This window comes from Dermacentor silvarum, chromosome 5 (genome assembly GCF_013339745.2).
Source record: "Dermacentor silvarum isolate Dsil-2018 chromosome 5, BIME_Dsil_1.4, whole genome shotgun sequence".
Taxonomy (NCBI): domain Eukaryota; kingdom Metazoa; phylum Arthropoda; class Arachnida; order Ixodida; family Ixodidae; genus Dermacentor; species Dermacentor silvarum.
The window spans coordinates 181,576,173-181,597,790 of NC_051158.1; the positions used below are offsets into that span (position 1 = coordinate 181,576,173).

Genomic DNA, 21,618 nt, shown 5'->3' on the forward strand with positions numbered 1-21,618 from the left:
TTGCGTCGTCGTCGCTTTCAGGGACAAAGTCCGACAAAAAGTCAGGGTCCTCTGACTCGCTGCTATTCGATGTATCGATAAGATCAGCCGCAGAGGGAGCGGAATTGCGATATCTCTCCCGAAGCGCGTGCGCCGTTTCCGGAGCCGGACATTTTTGCGTTTTGCTTTGACGATGGCGAAACTTCGGAGCGCGTTTGAAAATCCCCGCTTGGCGGGAAAAAAAAGCGAACTGCTTAGAAATGAAAGAAATAGTATCTCGTCTTTCACATCCGATCGCCCAGTGTGACCGTGAGGGACGTGGAAAGTCTCGAAAGCGGCGTTTCAAACCATCGATAGCGGACGGACATTTTAGGGGCGAAGCTCCTCAGGGGGTGGGTCTGTCCTTCCTCCGATGTAGTATGTAGCCACCCGTAGTTTTATGAAGTGTTCACTATATGGCGTAAGTGTCGATCTTTCTATATATAAGTGTATATAATGTCACTAGATGACGCTAGTTTTTCGCATAGTTTATGAGAAAACCTACAATGTAGTGCGACGGGTTACCGCTAGAGGTGTTATAATAAAAGGTGCTCGCTCTTGGCGCGCTTTCTCTTTCGCTCGGAGTCGCCCGATGGAAGACAAGGCTGCGGAGCGGAGAGCACGGAAGGCGGCGCGCGCTCGCAGGCAGAATCCCGCGGTGAGAGCCCGCGAGGCCACGGCTTCACGACAGGTAGCGCGGCGGCGGCGCGAAGACCCCGTATAGTGCGAGAACGAGAGGCAGAAGCGGCCCGGCTGCGGCGCGAAGACTCAGGCGTTCGCGAACGCCAAGCAGCGGCACTACGGCGGCGGCGCGAAGACCCCGCAGTGCCGTGTACCGTGTGGCCGTGTACGTAAAGCAAACAGAAAATGCGCATGATCTAAAATTACTACCCGCGACTCAGAGTCACAATGGTGAATACGCTGCCATTAGCTAGGACCCTTTGTGTTGGTCGGGGATTTCAATGTGGACATTACAGAACTAACGAGTGGCTCATACAACACATGGCAGCAAAACATGGACTCACGTGTGTCTCCTTAGTCTGTAAGAAACCCACGACAATTAGGGGGACTTGCATAGATCTTGTCTTCTCTAACTTCCCATTGAGACCTATAGAAGAACCGTTATCCCTTCATTTCACGGACCACAAAGCCGTGGTAATGAAGGGACTCCGCAAACCAAGCATCTAAGAAGAAGCGTCTAAGAAAATAAAACGTATTGTATATATACACACACTGTTTCTCACGTGTTTACTTGATCATATACTGGGTGAATTACTCGGAGTATTCACGGTTTACCGATGATCCCTCCGGAGCTTCGCCCCATCATCATCATTCACCTCGTGGATATGCTGTGATTTTTCGTTCTCCTTTGACGATCGCGTAAATTCGGAGCGCGTTTAAAAATTACCGCCTCGCAGGAAAAAAGCGAACTGATTAGAAAACTAACATATAGTTCTCCTCCTTCACGTCCGATAGCGCAGTATGTCCGTCAGCGGCGCGGAAGGTCTCGAAAACGGCGTTTCAAACCATCGATAGAGGGCTAACCACGCCCAATGGGCGCGGTACGGAAAGCGTGTTACAGCGTTTAGGGCCCCGTGTCGTAGAAAATTCGGCGTCGGCATTGGCGCCCGCAGCCGACAAAATCATTCCCAACCACGTTTAGTTATGCCACACCATTGAATCAGTAATGTTGCTCATACCTTCGCTTGCATTCTTGGCAAAGCTATTCCTCGGAATTTTGAGAATGGCAATCCCCAAACGAATGTCATGAAACAAAACACCCACAGCGCATGCCTTTTATGTTAAATCTTCTCAGACTAAAATATTTAAAGTGCGAAACAAATACGGAAACCCGAAAATGATGCAATTTCTTTGGCGCGCTACTGCACGATCTCCGGGATCGGCGTACGCAAGAGGCCGCGTTTCCACCAGAAAGTTCGCCTACGTGCATAGCGTTCACCGCCAGTGTTTGCCAGTAACCATTACGGTTGCATAAGCGGCAGTCGTCGGGAACCATGAGTAGCAGTCAGGGATCTTTGAATGATATCGCGTTCCACTCTTAAAAGCGAAGCTTAATCGTCCTCCCAATTTTGCGATAGGAATTATATGGACACTCCAAGCGGATTTCTGCCGTGGTCATCGTAGCCGTCGCCGTGAGGTTCCGTATAAAGTCCAAGGGCGATAAAATCGTCCCCGCGCGCAGTATGCTGTATGTGCAAGTGAAAGCGCGCAAAGGCTGCACGCTTTCACGGAGAGCGAGCGCACAGGGGCGAGCAAACGCGACATTTCCCGTCGCGCGAAAGGCCGTGGGAGGATGGGAGGGAGGGGGGCGACGCTGTGCTGCGGCACTAAATGCGTATCTTGCGACCGGGCGCAAGGGGTACTGGTGACTCAATCTTCCACGCGAAAGAAGGAAAGCGAGAAGGCAGCGCGGGAGGGAGGGGGTGTGGCTTCTACTCTGCCACACAACTGCGTACTTGTACTTTGCGCGGCTCCGGGCTATCGCGCATACCGTATCTTGAAAGCGATCTCCACACGGCTTTTACCTTTGTATGCCCTGTGCTTTCGCCGCTCAGTTTCCGTGGAAGCGATAGACCGGACGAACATTCGCTCGCTGCTGCTGCCACGCTTGCTTATGCCATCATTTTAACAGTGGTTGTCTGCGGGTATCGAGTGTGATCTATTCATGTTTGCATGTGCGCGCTGGCACCAGGTTTGTTAGTTCAGTTTGTAAGTGAACATGTCCAAGTTCATGCAGCCGATAAAACTGGTATCCTTACTCCGTATAGCTCTTTACTATTTTGCTATCGCAATTGATGCTTTGCCTTTCGGGCGAAACTGCGACTTTTAACAGCGAAGTTGTTTAAGCCAGCCGTAATTTGTGGTTTGCGGTTCGTATCAAGAAACTATCAAGAACTAAAAGAAAATAAACTTTCTTAGCGAGGGGGGATTCGAACCCTCATACCCACGCGGTCCCAAGGCGAGCGTCGTAGCCACTAGGCTGCAAGCCTGGCTGTAGCCAGGCTTGCAGAACATGCATTTTTGTGAGCCATATAATTGCGTTCGAGCGCCATCGTCTTCGTCCACAGCTGGCGCGTTCGCGCGCTTGTGCTCTGCGAGGTTGAGAAGAGGTTTTCCGTGCTGTGCTCGGGAAGGAGATCAAGAAAGTGAGAGCGAGAGAGAGAGAGAGAGGCGCTATCACAGAGCGGGTCTGCTGGAACGCGTTGTCGGCATTGCAACGCGGTGTCGGTGTTGCAAGCTGCGTTATGCAACGCCGCAGTGACCGCCGTAAGTGGGACATGCGCGAAAAGAAATTATCACCATCATCAGTAATAAACTGAAGAGTCTGCGCGAACTTTCGGGAAATGCTGGGCTACGATCGTCCAGCTTCGCTGTTTCAAGCAGTGCGCGGCCGTGTGCAAGGTTAAGCGTTTTTTTTTTTTTTTTCTTGTTGTCGCATCGATGTGGTCGGCTGGAAATGTGCGACATGTAGGTTTCCTGTATCTGCCTTTTCGACGTCGCTATTGGACGTGCCAAATAAAACTTGAGCGTAATATAAGTTACAGCTTGAGTGATATTGTGAAGAAGCACTAGGAAGAACTCGGAAGCAATATTTTTTGTAACTTGTTTGGAGATTAAGTAGCCTATATAGCGGTCCTGTACAAAGGGTTGGGGGCCAAAGACCGGATTTTCCTAAGTTTTGACTTGTTGCCCGGCTAATCTCGTTTTGTTCTCGCATCTTTCCGGCATGTTCTCGTTTTGAGTGCCCGGCTAACGGCTCTGGCTTTTGGCTCAAGGTCACTTGAAGGTCGCGGATAACGGTAGCTAAAATCATTTCATGCTTAAAAAGCTGACAGCGTAACACGCACTACCAAGAAATGACACTATCTCCTCAGTTGCTCATTGGTCTGGCTTGGTTTTACAAGGAGCAACGCTGTCGTTGCTGGTGTCTTCGCGGCTCCTCCGGGTTGGTCAATTTGCCGCATAAAACGCTTTTTCGTGTTCCCGAAGTTGTCGTGACGACGCCAGCTGCCTGCACAGCCAAAAGCGTAACAGGTAAACGAGCTGAGAGGTCTCTTCCACTTGTACTGGACTGAGACAATTCCCTATCTGTTTCTTCCTAGCAAGATGTGCCAGATATAAACACCACGAAATCAAACGTAGTCGTTACGGCATCGGGATGCTGCGATGAGGAGCCTTTGCACGCGCTTCATTTTTGTATTTAATATGGTAGAAGAATGTACTCGGCGAGAACCCGACCGGTGACCGACCAACCCAGGTAAAAATCTGATGGTATGCAAAAAGAAAGCTTCGCTTTGAAAATAATGTTGTGAACGATATCTTGAAAACTGAAGGTTACAGAGAGCAAGGCGTCAGCGAGATTAATAAATTATTCTGCCTATACCAAGACACCAAATGTGTTGGAGTGCTGTCTGTATCTCTTGGTTGCAGTGAAACACGCTACTAATCGAATGTGTGAGCCTGCAGACAGCCTGCGAAGAACTGTTTTCCTTTTTTTTTAATGTTTGCTGCACAGATTCTATCTCTCACAACCACAGTGAGAATGGTCAGCGATATGTTTGACGCCTGTACTTTATGTCCCATCCTCTACGCGGCATGTTGTATCCCTGAATACGTAAACGCCTGGCGCGGGGCCGTATACTGCATGCATAAGATATATAACATGCTTATGAATTCCGAAGCGGTACACGTTTTCTCAGAAACTGCTGAAATAATTTAGCTGGAAATGAACCAATGAAGATGTCGTTACCCGAAAAGCAGGTTCTAAATTTTGTATTACGTATTATAATACTATAATGTATTACTATATTAATGCTATATTACGTATGTAGCCGTCTCCGAGTTTCTCTGCGTGATGTCATTTTCAACGATAGAAATAAAAACAAAGTTAAAGAAGACTCAGAAAATCGTCGTCGGCATTACTGAGCTGACTTGGCAAGAATTTGAATGAGCCCCTAACAGGAAAGATGCCACTGTTGGGAGCAAGACACTTGCACGAAGTGCGCGGAGGCGGGCCAGAAACAAGCAGTACGGCTGTTTTCGCATGCAAAGTAACGGCACAGCGAAGCAGCCACACTGTGCAGAGCTCGAGAACTGCCTCGCTGTCATCACAATAATCAACTTAGCTCTCCGGCAGCTGAAAGGCAAGAAGGAGCGCTTTCCGACGTCGTCTACCGCTTGCGATTCCGACGGAGTCTCGTTCGGTCGCTCTCTTTGTTCTCCCGCGCACGGCTTCGGACGTGTGCGCATCAAAGAAGTCGGCGCACGGGGAAGCCAAAGACGTTAGCCCGGCGGTATCGGGATGCATGCGAAGGGAGGAGCAAGTCACGGGACCGCATTAGTGTCGTTCGTGACGGATGTTTGCCCAATCGCAGTTGGGCAAACCAGAGCACGCAGTACGCTGGCGTCGCGGTAGCGGGTGGCGAAAAAAGACGTGCGATAGGCTCCGACGCTAATTAAGTCATTCGGAAACGACGCCTTCTTTCACGCCGACTTCTGTGCGCGCTGGGATCAGAGGCCAGCCGGTATACAGCGAAGCGGCAGAAATGTTGCGGTCGCCTAATGTCATCGACGGGTTCGTGTGTACACGCGAGGCTGACTCCAGTCGAGTCAAAACAGAACCAGATGTGATGACAACAGTAGTAGGTCGACAAACAAGACGAGAGAAAAACCGAATTTGGGTCTGAAATAAAGTAACGCTGAAAACTCGACTACATTGCCAAGCGAGAAATTACGTAGATTTGCGGCAGAACTAACAGTTTACTTTTTTTTTCTGCGACCTAATAAAATATGTGCGCTTGGTGTATCTCATCGTTCCTGCTCTACACACAATCAATTTTAGCAGTCCTGAGTTCACTGTCTTGAACTACAAAAACCTCCGCAATAAAAAGGAACTTCCCATTTAGCTAACAAAATCCATAGAAAAAGAAATTCTTTCAAAAAAGTATTCTTCCACCTATAGGCTTAAAAGGAGAATATCGGCGAGTTTTTCTTCCTACAATTTTGCCACTCACGCAAGACGAAATTTGGTGTTCATCCTCTTCACAATTCCGTTAGAAATCTTGTTTTCATCAACTTTTTCTTTCTCTGTGACATGGAAGCAAACGTTAAACCATATTTATTTATTTATTTATTTATTTATTTATTTATTTATTTATTTATTTATTTATTTATTTATTTATTTATTTATTTATTTATTTATTTATTTATTTATTTATTTATTTATTTATTTATTTATTTATTTATTTATTATTTATTTATTTATTTATTTATTTATTTATTTATTTATTTATTTATTTATTTATTTATTTATTTATTTATTTATTTATTTATTTATTTATTTATTTATTTATTTATTAGTGTAACCTGACCTGTGTCTGAGACTGCTGAGGCGTATTCCGCGTCAGTGCGAACTTAAGTAAAATACGCGTATAGTTGTTAAGCGCTGTAGGAGCAAGTGAGAAATATTGTTTTGGAAAAGCAAGCATGCGATTGGCTTTATATATGATTGAGTCAACGTGCAGTTTTTGTGAGATATTAAAACTGATGTGAACGTCGTGGTACTGACAAGCAGTTACAAAACTTAATGAAATACCGTGAAGGGGTATGTAGGACAAGGGGGTTGACTGTGAGAAATTCTCATTGAAAGCATTATGTTGTAATGACGCTGGCACAAAATAACGGACACCGATCACGGAAATAGCTTAAAAAGAACATTCCACCCTCCCCTGCCCTCCCCCTATGAGAGCCATAATGTCGTTTGAAGCGACACCGAAGGACAATTCCGTGCCAAGCGGTGAGTCAGGAATATAATGGCATCTTTGGGTGTTTGTTACGGTGCATGCCAGAGGCAGGCATATTTGGGGATCGAAAAAGGGCGCTCCGGCTGCAATCGGCTGGTTGTTTCAGAATACTGAAATTCAACTGGAGTCTCTAGAAATGCTCTTGCCGACGACTTCGGGGCCATTGCGAGATCCGGACAGTCTCTGGCCACGTGAACGCTGTGCAGGTTCCGTCAGGGTGCTTTTGCCGGCGACGGCCCGGCCGTTTAGGCGGCGTCATAATCGTGCTTGTTGTAGTGCTTTGTGGACCACGCACCGATGATGGCGAAGTGGCAGCGTTTGTATTTGTTACGTTCACTTCTATCGAGTCGAGAGGTAAGCAATGACAGCAGCTTTATGGTATTGCTGAAGACTAGCTGCGCTACTGCAGGAAGCAGCGGAAATGGTCGCTTCCGTTTCCGATTATCTTTCGTTGCCGACTATGCTATGCATGCGGCGGCATTCATTGGGGAATCAGTGTAAGTTCCCCTCGCTTCCTTCCCTCTCGCTGCTTTCGAGTGGCGCGCGCTTTCTCTGACGCGTATCTGGAACCTCTGACAATCCAACTCGGAGGAACGGATCGAGCACGCAGAGGTTTGATAACCCTGTATTTGGAGAGCTTGTGCCCAACAAAACAAGTAACGCTGGAAGCACAACGATAGTAGTGGGTGCACCCGTCGGTTGTAGAAAGCTGATCCCTGGGTCAAGTGCGCCGGCTAATGTTCGTGCCAGGGTAATTGCTGGCGATAATTTACGTTCCAGAGTGCGCACCAATATTCGCGTCACGAATGCTATCTTATTAAACAGGATTGTTTCAGTATAGAATCGGTGTGAATGTTCGGGAATGTTCTGATATATGCATACGCGCTCGGCACCGAGTGTTAACTTTCTAGCTGTGGTTAGCCTGTGAAGTACTGCACCTGGAAAAATCTAGTCAGAGGATAGGTTGTTATCGCTCAGTGCCACATATTTGAACTCATCAATATAGTTATACTATATATACTATATACTATAGTGCTATATATTATATATATAGCGTAATAAAAAAATTGTACGCACACACTTGACGAATTCTCACTTACTGCTCGCTACGGAGGACCCAAAATTGTCTCGAATGCGGTAGCTCTTTGACCATCCTGCGTATTATTACGGGAAAAAGAGACCGTGACAGATTTGATTTACAAGCTCTTTACAATGCGTACAGTGGCACACAAGTTGGTACACAAGTCCGCGCGTATCAGTGTGCGTCGTCATGCGCAGTATCTTCGGCATCCTCGCTGGCGCACCGTTCTGACATGAGTTCTGGCAGCAAAGACGCCCTGTCGGTGCTTGCTGCGGATGAGTAGTATCGCGCGTATCCTTTGCGGTGGGCGACGCGGACGATATTAGGTGGAGCTCGAGCTACGGTGGCACCAAGAGGCGCCAATTCACATATTACAGTAGCCGCAACAACAGGTTAAGCGCCATAATAGAGCAAGCAACTTTTGCAGAAGCCGATGTGCCGCGATGGGGTCAAAATACGGATCATGTTACCACTGGTGAAATGGGAGTAAAAATAGTGATCGATATAGACGCACCACAGCTATTCCTGCGAAGTTCTAAGATGCCTCTGCAGCGTTGCAGATAGTGCCACGGGAGCCTCTTAGCAGTGGCGTAGCCAGAAATTTTGTTCGGGGGGGGGGGGGGGGGGGGCTCAGGTTGCAGCGCGGCCTCCTCCTTATAGAATTTGTCGAGGGATCAAATGCATGAATAATAACTGCATTGCCAATTCCATTGTATATTAGATGCGGCAAACGTATTATTGAACGCTATGCACTGTCCATTAAAATATGCATATTTCATAACAGAATGAATTCGTATGCCCCAAAAATTGTGGCAGAAATAACTGATATCAATGCTTCTGCGTTTTTTTTGTCTAATTAATAAGTAAAGAAAACATCACATGTACTTTAGAACTATTGACCCTTTCGCGGAGCAGTTTGTTTTAGAGAAACGAGATGGCGCTCACGGCGGCGCGCCATACCTCTCCTCAGCGACCGCGCACGAATACGAAACCATTACCGCTTCTACCTTGCTTCTATGCGATCGGCTGTCGGAAATGCAGCTGAGTTTTCACTAGCACACTGTGCTCCAGTCATGCTAGATTGAATAATGTGGATTGAAGACGTGTACAGTAGTTGGCTGCAAAAATAGTGACTGACATGTTAAGGAATAGAATGAATATGCGTGGCGAAGTTCGCGGACCACTGCTGCAACTATTGCCAACTTGTTCGCTGCCGAACGTCTTACCGGCACTTCATGATGTACGGCTTTCCTCGAGGGTACAGACATTTGCTCATCCGCCAGCCTTGTATCGCTAACCTTCAAAGAAAGGGCTTCATCCCCAGAACGTCGGCAAGAATGAGTACCACTTGTTAAACAATGACAAAGGGAGAAGCGCCGCTTCCTGTCATAGTAAGTTTTGCGCACAGTATCTACGCACATCTGTCCAAATGGCAGGAAAACTTACGCCCACTCTATCGCCGACGTATCAAGAATAAGTGAATGGGCGCGCACTTGAATATATGCGCACTGTATACACACAATAAATGACGGAGTACACCTATGGCGCACCAATGGTCGAAGCTGAATGTTTCGTGATGGTCCACAAGAGTAAGCAAGTTACTAGCTGTAATATATATTTGCTACAAGGTATTAAAATGTACAAAACAGCTACGTTTCAAGCCTTGTGCGCAGCAAGAGCAAATCTATCGGATTCGGAACTGACCACACCCGCGAGTGATTAGGCAGAAAATAATCAAATAGTGGCCGCACCGAGGAACTTCACTGAGTCAGAAACTGACAAGCCACTGCTTTAAAATATTTGCCGAATAAAGAAAAAAGAGCAAAACACACTAATCCTGACTGAATTCATAATCGGACAGCTTGGAATACATATTTAGCCCCGCTTTTAGAACAAGCACCATATACGCTGCTTATGCCATTTGGACATAGCTTAATCAGCTCCGAAAGCGCTTTTGCATGTTCTCTGAAGCTGTGATCAAAGCTTCGTGTCGTCCATCTAGTCACCGTCTATGATATCTCCGAAAACAGAGGTTTTCTAAGCCGCGCCGGCGTCATACACTTCCATTGTAAACAAGGAGGCAACGGAGGCAGTTGAGGCAAGCAATGGACGCGTCACCACGTGATCAAATATGGCAGCGCCCACGGAATTGCCGCGAAAAGGGTTCGAAACCAGCAACCGAAATCAGTTCGAAACCAACAAAGCAGTGCATGCAGCTTATATGAAAAACGTAAAGGCCATGAAATGAATAAGTTCAGGACAAATATTTTGATGAATCTTTGTCATTCAATAACCTTGTTTACATTTTTCTATATATGCAACGGCCAGGAAGAAACCTCAATGACGCTATCCCTCGTTGCAATCGATTGCGCAGGAGCAGCTGTAACTCGTCGTGTATTGTAATTACACCGAGATAATACTCGCGGTAGTGAGTACAAATAAAAGTTGGAGTTCTGCAAAATATATATTAGAAATTGCGAAGATAGAATGGAATATACAAATGCGAAGATACAGCTCGCTAAAGGGCAAAAAAAGAGTCGCTGGAAACAAAGTTCACTGCTTGTATACACAAAACTTCGCAATAAGATATTTAAAAATACGTATGAGTCTCCAATAAATCTACGTATTTAAGCAAACGTCAGTGTATATAATGCGTCAAATAAGACAAACATGTTGCTCAGTCACAGACAGTAAGCTTTGCGCACAGAAAGACAGGTGATCTAGGCAAGAACATAACTATGATCGCAGAAATCGTGATATGTACTTGGGCCATGCAGCGGTCGCGACAGCTTCATGTGGGTAGAATAATAGAGGAATAATGCATAAATCAGTACGAAAATGTGGAATTTAGCTGCCTGCACAACGCCAACAATTATTCTGCATCCAAAATTAAAGGAGGGTATCCCTTCGTTTCAAAAAAGAAATAAAAGCAGGTAAAAAAAATAAAATGAAAGAAAAGGACAAGCGAAGGCCACAGATGATGCGGCAAGTTGAACTACCCAATATCCGAGTGTGTTTTTGGCGAACGCCGCGTGGGCCGGGCTTTCAATGAGCAAGGTCGGTCAAAATTGGTTATTGGTATTCTCGTAATTTTTGTATTCGCGTGATAATTATGATCATGATGCTAACTGCTAGAATAAACGGCGAAAATTTCTGCGGTTTTAAAAGCTAATGAACGGTCATACGTTTTCATAATTAAGAACTTATGGACCTGAAGGAACAGTGCTTTTTACTTGCATTGATTTTTGCTGCTTCACTATCTAAAGGACAAACGTCTCTCGGCGGGAAAGATGAGGGAAGCGGTCAATGACTTCGGACACGTTGAAGCCGACGTCTCTGTGGCTGTATAGAAGCGCCAGCCTAACCTTGCGTTCCACAGACATTCTAGAGCGCGACTAGTTTTTCAGTAAACTCTTATTAAAAAGATATTATCTCTGCGCTGGCAGTGGTCACTGAAAGCTGCAGCAGTATTTACACATTTACATAGAACCTGCTGTCGCAATGAGAGATGGGAATCTATTCCGGTGCTAAAACCTAAAACACTCCCTTGATGTCGTTGGCATACTTGTTTAGGTACCTTGCAGAAACAGTAGGCTGTTCGATTCCAGCGATGTCCGTCGTTTCGTCAGGAAGTATGGAGAAGCAGCCTGCTTTTGAATCTAGGCTTTCTTTGATAATGTCGCCACAAATTTCTATAATTTGGTTTTGTGCATCTGGGCTGAAATACGAGGCCTCACTGGGGCAACTTTCCAAATGGTTCTTCAGATATGTATCTCCACAAGCAGCTCGCATGCGAAGAAGCACTCTAAAAATGCATGTATTTTCAGCAGGGGCATTGCTTAAATTCATAGGGCCCATGTCCCTGTGGCCACGGAGAGCCAGACGTTGTCGCCCGCAAAAAAAGAAAAAAATCAATAATAGGCCGTTTACTTTCTTCTGTTTTCTCATATTTACTTTGCCTGCCCTGGTCCAGCTGATCAATCACATTCTGCAAGCTTCCTGAAAATGTTTGGAGAAAATTATCAGCTGCTAGCTAACAGTCACGGTGACATTTAGTATTTTCGTGTGTGTGGGAGATTGCGAGCGCGCGCTTCCATTTATGGAACGGCTTGGACACGAGCGTTCCAGTGCGCGCATGTTGGCCCAAGTTTATAAGAACATTAACCGCATAAAGTTCTAGAATTGAAAATCATTTAAAGCATGCCTTTGGAAATGTCAGCGCCCCTTTCGCGTCAAAAGTTTATGAGAACTTTATACCCATAAAGTTTCGTAATTGAAATCCATGCGCTCTGTATATTCCGCGGCCGCTGCGAGATGCCGCAACGCGCCCACTCGCTATCGAAAAGCCGTTGAAAGTTTGTGCTCGGATGGGGCTCCTTGCGTTACGTGACTCCAGGTGCAAGGGCGTTGTCACGAAATCTAGCCCAAGTTCGCAATGTTCGTGCCGAAATGCCTTTTCGAGCGTGAAAAAGACATTGTAGACAAAATCCAGAATGATTGCCGGCGTTGGTGGTAGTTTTGGTCGGTGCTGCATGCCCGCACGAAAAAATTTCGGGGGGGGGGGGGGGGCTGAAACCCCATCAGCCCCCCCCCCCCCCCCCTGGCTACGCGCCTGCCTCTTAGGCCTATTGACATAGAAGTTCGACACGTAAATCCTTTGTAGTAGGTTTCTATGCACAGAGTAGTACCAAGCGTCCGTCTTGAAGTCTGACTCGAACCACTGTTATAAATGCAGGTGGCCCTGGCAGGAAGCAACACATTTGGATGGTTCCGGAATTGTTCGCGTTTGTATTTCTCGCCAGCATGACGTTGCGGATTTAATCGAGGTGCTCTGTGTGACCTTTCATTTGATGGTGGCAAGCAGGGATAAGATTGTGTTTTGTAGCACGGGAGCGCAAGAGGTCATGGACAATCTTCAATAGGAAGTAGCGAGCACAGTTGGTAACGAGCTGTAGAGGAGCGTGGTGACGAATTATGGCGTCTCCGAGGAGGAAGTCAGCGAGGTCACAGATGGTTGGAAGAGCCAGTACGATATCGCTGCTCGTAGTGTAGTTGGTAAAGTACAATCATTTACAACTACAATTACAGATGAAGAGGGAGAGTGTTTCATCTGAGTGGGTTGGGCATTCTGAGATTTCAGTGCTATGAAACGATAGTCATAACTTGAAGCGAATTCTTCAAGTGAATCCCAAGAATACCACTTTCAAGCACATTTATAGGCTATGGAAATTAACAACGTGCTGCTTATCTGAGCGAAATATTTAAATGCATGTATTTCACTGAAACTCGACGAAAACTCTTACGGTCGGGGAGTATAATAGGAAGAATAGAAAGGCAAATGCGGTGAGCGGGGCTAGTTGGTTGCTGGAGCTTGTATTCATACTTCAGCGCTCTGCAAACATGAATACAGGCTCCCGGTCACTGACCAAGTCAAAAGTTAGATTAACTTTGGTTCAGTTACCAAAAGCTTTCGCTGAACACAGTGTCAGCATGATGATAGATTGTTCATTTGTTGTTTTAATTATTTTGTTAACACTAGTGCTGTGGTGCTCTTTTTTTGTAACACAGTGCAACGCGACTGGAGGAGGACACAGAAGAATTTGACACACGTTGTGCTTGTCCAGTCGCGCTGCACTGTGCTATCATGAATCCCAACCAACTAGGCCGGCAAGGTGGTTTATCTCATGTCTTCTTCTATCATGTTCGGTCCAGGTTCCTCTGGAATTCCGATCTGCCGATGCGGCCACGACCAATTTCTCGCTGTGGTGGACCCAGGTGAAAATACTGCCAACGCCGTCAACTCCTGACACTCTGGTCTCCCTAAGCAAGGAATGCGAGTTCCTCTGCGCCACCAGCATGGTGTGTATCAAGAAGGAACTAGTTTGCAACGGTGTTCCAAATTGCCCACAGCGGCTGCCCGACGCCAGCCATCCCCAGGCTTCCTCGGACGAACTGCTGAAGACAGCAGCCGACGAGGATGCCCTCCTCTGTGCAGCGGACCGTGCCACCGTCCAGGCCTACTGGTGGATCATTGGCGTGGGCCTCACGGTTTGCGTCAGCGTCCTTGTGTGCTTCGTATTCTCAGTGTTCCGGCGATGTCGTGCTGGGAGGCACCGCTTCTGAGTGGCGCCAGTAGCGACGCGTTGCATCTCCAGGGAAATTGGCGCACTACGAAGCGATCAGTTGGCATCGCCGGACGGTTGTGCGTAACTCTTCAAGACCACGCCTTGAGCTCAAACCGAAGACCTCAAGTTCTCTGCAGAAAATTTACCACACAGGGGCGTTGTGCGAATGGCTCTTTCTGGACCGCATAGCGACGACGAAGCAAATCGGGTTGTGTCAAACCAAGGTTGTTTATTCTTCACTGCAATTTCTTCGCCCTAAGCAATGACCCGAGTGATTTGATGACGACGTTTGCGCAGCTGGACTCTGTCACTTTTCATGGTTACAGATGGTTACTGAGTGCTGCTCTATGATGTGTAATAAACTTTGTTTAAAGGTACCGTGCAGCGTGCGTGTAAGGTTGAACGGTCAACGCCAAGAAGAAAACCAGCGAGGACTCATATATGGTTGGTGTTTATGTATTCAGAGTGATCATATCCGCCAGTGACTGTGTACTTTTCTTTTGCTCCGCGGGTGCTGATGTGCCTTCAGCACAGGAAATTTCTAATGAGTCGAAGATATGTTGTACTCCAGTTCTGCACACGATAGGTTGGTTTTGTAACCTAAGTAACAGAACTGGACAACAGCGGAAGCAGCTATGATTACCAAGCTGAGTGTCACGAAAAGCAGTTTGTTTTAAGCTCAGTGATTTGGTGTCCTTGAATAAACTACTCATTTTCTAGCCCGGTCTTTCCACAGGAAAACTTGTGCTCGTAACGCTCGGAAGAGGACTGGTGATTGTATGCTCTTTCACCTAATCTTCATCCGTGTGGCATAATGCCCTAACGATGGCCTTAATTTCTGACATCTCTCTATTTAAGGCTACATCATTTAGTCATTTGTCTCTGATTCAATTTTGATGAACACAGTACTTGCGAAGGCACCACGATGGGAATTGTAAAATATATATTGGTGAGACCTAGACATTCTTATAACAGGACAATTTGTTTTCGGCATAAAAAGCGAAATGATATGTGACTTTGTTATTCATAAGTGAAAATGGCGGCTGATTTTCGAGACTTGATAACTCAGAAATGGTGCTAGTGACAAAATTGGTACAAATGGCACATACCTAGAGGGCGCGAGCTGTTATTCTTGCAACTCCACTGTGTGTGCAAGCGTTCCTAAAATGATACTGATCGGTAAAACTTAGTTTCTTATTCAGCAGTATGATGATAGTTTTGCATGTTTATGTCCAGCGATCCTTTGTATCATGTTTATTAAGGATAATCATTTGGCTGCAGCCTTCATGACAATATCTTTAGAGGTGGTCTTCGCTGCACTGTCTATATAGAACTGCACACACAGATGAAAGCTAAACAGGAGCGATTGACTTGATGTTTCTCGTAAGTTTCCTTTTGGCTGCAAACTACCAAATAGCAAAAACACAAATTAAATTACAAAAGTTGATTTGTCGTAATATTCAAAGAAAGATTTTGCAAATAACATCAGCGTTGCGTTGTTCAAATATTACCCTCGGTTTAATCTCAGGAATCGCGCATGCAATGATTTAGAATTGCGGTGGCTAAAGAGCGCAATAATCGAAGGTATGTGTGAAAGGCCCCCGTTCAAGTGCCCCTACAACCTAAGCCGAATCACGGAATGCGTTCATTCTCAGTTGATCACGTAATAAGATATCGTTTTCAGTGACCAGTGGCGCCACGGGGCCATCGCGCTGGACACTACGTCGCGCAAGAGGGAAACTCCCCACCAAAATGATAGAACAATGCAGACTTCATCACTAGGCACCACAAGCTTCATTTACGCGAATTCGATGTCCCGAAAATATGACCTTGTGGGTGGTAACTTCTCCCGATACTGCTCACCGGAACGTTGCACATCGCCATGGGTCATTGTCATTCGACGTTGCAAGCCTCACCTTAAAACAATACTCATGAATACTGAAGAGCCCATAGTTTTCTTGAATCCTGCTAAGTGTGTCTGATATAGGAGCGTAATGTGCTAACAAAATATCAAGGCAGGTTTGAATCCTCCTACATGGTGCTCTACCTTCGACAGTTAACTGCCGATGGTTGTGAACTGAAGAGTGAAGGCGAAGATGCCAGAGTAATATTATAAAACGGCATATTAGCTTTCATGAAGTATATGTGAGTTATCATTTGTGATAAATAGATATAATCGCTCATGTCCATCAAGAAATCCAAGATGGCAATTAAGCTTCAGTTTAGCAAGAGAATTTGAGGTTTCTTCGGGAGTTCCTTGTTCATTATGAGTGCCATGTCCTGTGTGCACACGGTGTGCAGTAAGAAGTTAGGAGGGAAAGTACTGTTATTCTGTTTTGCTTATAGTTTTTTAAGCGTGCGTATTCACATGTTTTATTTTTTTGCGTTAAAAAACTGTCAATGCTTATATGCTTATTTTCGGCACATAAATTCCTTATAAACGTTGTCGTTTTCTAATGTCCGTTGAACGAATGGGTAACACAAATTATTTAGCATAAAGCTTTCTGCTGGCATGAAAATCCGATATTTCAGTTGCATCAGAGTCTGCAATATTCAACAGGATGTGCCATGACTTGGTGTATTTAAACTAGAAAACAGGTTGACACGGCCTTAGAGCCATTCTCTAATGATGCACTAATTGTTTCGACGTTTTAACGCGAAAGCGTTAAGGGCCCCGTGTCACAGAATATCCGGAGCCGGCGTAAGCATCGGCGTCAGTGGCGGAGAAATTCATTCCGAACCACACCGACCACACAGGCGCAAGGGGATAGTGAACAAAAATTGAATTTCTCAAAGATCCGTCAGAGAAATCATAAAGTACGACTTAACGGCAACCTACAGACATGATAACGTCAGATTGTAATTTTAATGTACGAGAAAACATAATTCTGTTACGAGGAAACTCAAACCCATTTTCCCGCATTTCTACTATAACAGCGGCGCGCTCATGTAGGTTACTAACGAAAACATCATCCAGATGGCGCTCGCCTTCTCGGCAGCGTAAAACGGTAGCGGCGCGCAAAGGCGCAGGTGGAGAAAAAAAAGAAAGCAGCAGTTGCCGGGAAGCCTGACAAACATTCAGGGACCTTGGAATTCATCATCTGTAAATAAACACAACACGCCTCATCCGTAACCACATATATATATATATATATATATATATATATATATATATATATATATATAGATGCCCCGACCACAGCCCGCGATGCCCCCATATCACCAGCTGCCCCGCACAACGCGTCCTCCTACATGGACGGGGCCCACCACAGCGAATCGGTGGCGTACATTTGACAACCGACCTATCTGTTTTGAGTGCGGCTACGCCGGTCACGTCGCACGCTACTGTAATCAAGTGCAGTCACCTAGCGCTCCAACATTTGCGCCAAGTCGTATGATCGGCTCTCCCCGTCCATATTACGACGACCCTTCGGCATCGTCACCGACGTTCCGCCCAACGCCCAATACCCGCCGCTCACCTTCTCCACGCCGACGCTCGCTATCACCGATGCGGCCCCGTCCCGCAGCTCGGGAAGAGGAAAACTAATCGTCGCAGTCTACGAAGTCCACGAATCGTCGCTGTCCACGAATCGTCGCCGGCGTCGCCGGCTGCGACGCCGGCGAAACGCGAAAGTCCTCAGGGTAGCCCGACGAATGTGATAGACGTGTTTGTTGATGGTGTTCACACATCTGCACTCGTGGACACCGGAGCCGCCGTATCAGTTATGGACGCAAAACTTTGTCGCTTGATTCGGAAAGTCACGATGCCCCTTACTGGACTGTCCCTCCGCACAGCCGGCGCACAGCTTATTCACCCGTTAGCGGCGTGCACAGCTCGTGTTGTGATTGAGGACGTTGTATACGCCATCGAATTTGTTGTAATTTCGTCGTGCTCCCATGACGTTATCCTCGGCTGGGATTTTCTCTCTCGCCACAATGCCGTCATTCATTGTGCACGGGCCGAACTAGAACTGTCGCCGCTCTCAGATTTGACGCTCGCCGACGATGCTTCTCTTCCGAACAAACTCCTCGTCAGACACGACCCCACCGTTCCTCCTAACTCGTCAGTGGTTGTCTCTGTGTACTGCAGCAGTCTCTCCGACGCCGTCGCACTACTTTCTCCGTTTGGCCGCTTTTCCACTCGAAAAGGTTTCCTGCTACCTTTTGTGACGGTGAACATTACACAGGGCTCTAGTGCTATATTTATTTGTAACCCGTTCTCGTACGCTGTGTTGCTACTCCACGGATAATGTCTGGGCAGTGTCGAAGCTATCGCAGACGTACAAATTACGGACGTTCCCGAAGACCCATACTGTGCCCGTTACAGTACGCTCGGATCGATTTCTACGTCTGGCCCATTGCCTATAGATGTGTTCGATTCTTCTGTTGCCGATGACCTTACACCGGGCCATCGATCACAGCTTCTGTGCCTCCTACAAGAATTTCGTGCTTCTTTCGACGTCGGGCAACCTTGCCTGGGCCGGACGTCAACTGCTACGCACCACATCGATACTGGCTCCCAATCGCCATTGCGGCAACGACCATATCGTGTATCGGCTACAGAACGTCGCGTGATTAATGAACAAGTGACCGATATGCTCCGCCGTGAAGTGATCCGACCTTCCCACAGTCCATGGGCACCTCCCGTCGTCTTTGTTACGAAGAAAGACGGTTTTGTACGGTTCTGTGTTGACTATCGGCGCCTCAACAAGATCACTCGTAAGGACGTTTACCCGCTTCCACGAATCGACGACGCTATTGACAGCCTACAAGGAGCAGAATTTTTTTCATCTCTCGATCTGCGCTCAGGGTATTGGCAAGTACCTATGGCAGATGACGATCGACCGAAGACGGCCTTTGTCACGCCCGATGGCTTGTACGAATTTAACGTCATGCCGTTTGGACTTTGTAATGCGCCAGCGACTTTTGAGCGCATGATGGATACCGTTCTGCGCGGCTTGAAATGGCACACGTGCTTGCGCTACCTTGATGACGTCGTTGTTTTTGCTCCGGACTTCTCCACGCACCTTCAACGCCTCCGGCGTGTTTTGACGGGTTTGAGAAACGCCGGCCTACAACTGAATTTAAAGAAGTGCCGATTTGCAGCGCGGCAGCTGACGATACTGGGTTACGTTGTTTCCAAGGATGGAATTCTCCCCGATCCAGCCAAGCTTCGTGCCGTCGCCGAATTCCCTAAACCTACGTCCATCAAAGAACTGCGAAGTTTCGTTGGTTTGTTTTCTTACTTCCGACGCTTCATTCGAAATTTCGCCGCGATCATATCACCTCTGACGAAGCTCCTTGGATGCAACGGACCCCTCCATTCGTGGTCTTCAGAGTGCGAGGAAGCGTTCGCAAATCTCCGTCGTTTGCTGACGACTCCCCCCCCCCCCCCCCCCCCAATTTTGCGCCACTACGACCGGACGGCCCCTACAGAAGTACACACAGATGCCAGCGGTGTTGGCCTCGGCGCTGTCCTTGCACAGCGCAAGCCTGGCTTTCCTGAATATGTCGTGGCCTATGTCAGTCGCACCCTTACGAAAGCCGAGACCAATTACACTGTCACGGAAAAAGAATGTCTGGCGATCCTCTGGGCTCTTACTAAGTTCCGGCCTTATTTGTATGGCCGCCCATTTGATGTCGGCACCGACCACCATGCACTATGTTGGCTGTCATCGTTGAAGCATCCTTCCGGTCGTCTTGCCCGCTGGGCACTTCGCCTGCAGGACTACGATATCCGCGTGCTGTACCGCAACGGACGCCAACATTCTGATGCCGACGCCCTATCACGCTGTCCCTTGCCTGACGACAATACCTGCTGCTCACTATCCGAGCTAGCTGTTTCTACAATCGACCGTGAGACTATAGCTTCCGAGCAGCGCAAGGACCCGTGGATTGCTTCGATTATAGACTTGCTTGCTGACCCATCACCACAGTCAACCATTCGTACGTTGCGTCGTCAGGCTCGCCATTTCGCGGTTCGCGACAACCTGCTTCATCGACGCAGTTATGCCGCAGACGGCCGCCAGTGGTTGTTAGTAGATCCTCGCAGTCCGCGCTCCGAAATCTGCGCATCCTTTCACACCGATACACAGTGCGCACACTCAGGAGTTTTCAAAACCTACCAGCGCCTTCGACAGCGCTACTACTGGCGAGGAATGTACGAGTACGTTCAACAGTTCGTTCGCTCCTGCCCTGACTGCCAGCGCCGGAAATCTTCAACCCAGCTCTCACCGGCTGGTCTGCAGCCTCTACCCTGCTCTACCCGGCCGTTCGGGCGCGTTGGAATTATTTGTATGGGCCACTTCCTTTGACGTCGGCTGGTAACCGCTGGGCTATTGTGGCAGTAGATCACCTCACACGATACGCCGAAACCGCCGCTCTCCCGGCAGCTACAGCGTGCGATGTTGCCTCATTCCTGCTTCGACGATTCATCCTGTGGCATGGTCCACCCCAGGAATAGCTCAGTGATCACGGACGTGTCTTCCTGTCGGAAGTGGTTCAAGCCATTCTTAACGAGTGCCACGTTATTCATCGCCCAACTACGGAGTACCACCCACAAACCAATGGCCTCATAGAACGCTTCAACCGCACGCTCGGCGACATGCTTTCAATGTACGTCGCCTCCGACCACACGAACTGGGACGCCATTCTGCCCTTCGTCACCTACGCGTACAACACCGCTACTCAGAGCACCACTGGCTTTTCGCCCTTTTTCTTACTATACGGTCGGCACCTGTCGCATACCATCGACACAATATTACCTTACCGGCCGGATGCATCCGAGGGCTCACCTATTTCTGCCACAGCACGGCATGCTGAAGAATGCCGTGACCTCGCACGTGCCTTTACTTCCAACGACCAAGAGTGCCAGAAGAACACTCGCGGCGACACCGCTTCCGAGGTCGCCTTGCTTCCTTGCGCGCTTGTGTGGCTTTCTCTCCCGTTCACCACCCCTGGCCTCTCATGGAAACTACTCACGAAATATGAAGGCCCTTACCACGTCGTCGAACGCGCATCTCCCGTGAATTTTGTTATCGAGCCAGTTCAACCGTCTTCGGACCAGCGCCGTCGTGGACGAGACATTGTCCACGTCGACCGCCTCAAGCCATACTACGATCCTGTCATCCTGACGAGCTGTTAGGTCGCCGGACGGCTCCCTTATCACTCCCGGGGTAATTGTAGCGAAGAGAGACGCTAGTGGGTCCAGCTCTAGTCTGCCAGACGCTAGTGGGTCCAGCGCTTTTGCTCGCAACGGCGCTCGTGCTTAAAAGCCATCTCGTTTGACTGTGGACGCTGCGCTGCACCGATCTCTAATAAACCCTTTAAAATATATATATATATATATATATATATATATATATAGCCGGGAAGCCTGACAAACATTCAGGGATCTTGCAATTCATCATCTGCAAATAAACACGCCTCATTTTCGCGCCAGACCCGAATGTATATTCACAAAAGAAAAAAAAGACGAACGTTTATGGCATATTTCCTGACTGACGTTTCGGCCGGAGGACCGGCCTTCGTCGGAGTGAATACAAGTGTGGTTGCGTTACAGGTATATATA

At 47.6% G+C, this 21,618-nt stretch overlaps 1 protein-coding gene across 1 annotated transcript in view; it reads left to right on the forward strand.

The window, feature by feature from the left end:
* LOC119454622 (uncharacterized) overlaps positions 1-16,362 on the forward strand; it is a 270,464-nt gene extending 254,102 nt beyond the window's left edge. The window contains exon 10 of the mRNA XM_049666911.1: positions 13,636-16,362. Within this exon, the coding sequence (XP_049522868.1) occupies positions 13,636-14,046 (411 nt within the window). The 3' untranslated portion in view covers positions 14,047-16,362. The remainder of the gene's footprint in view (positions 1-13,635) is intronic.
* Positions 16,363-21,618: the final 5,256 nt, after the last annotated feature.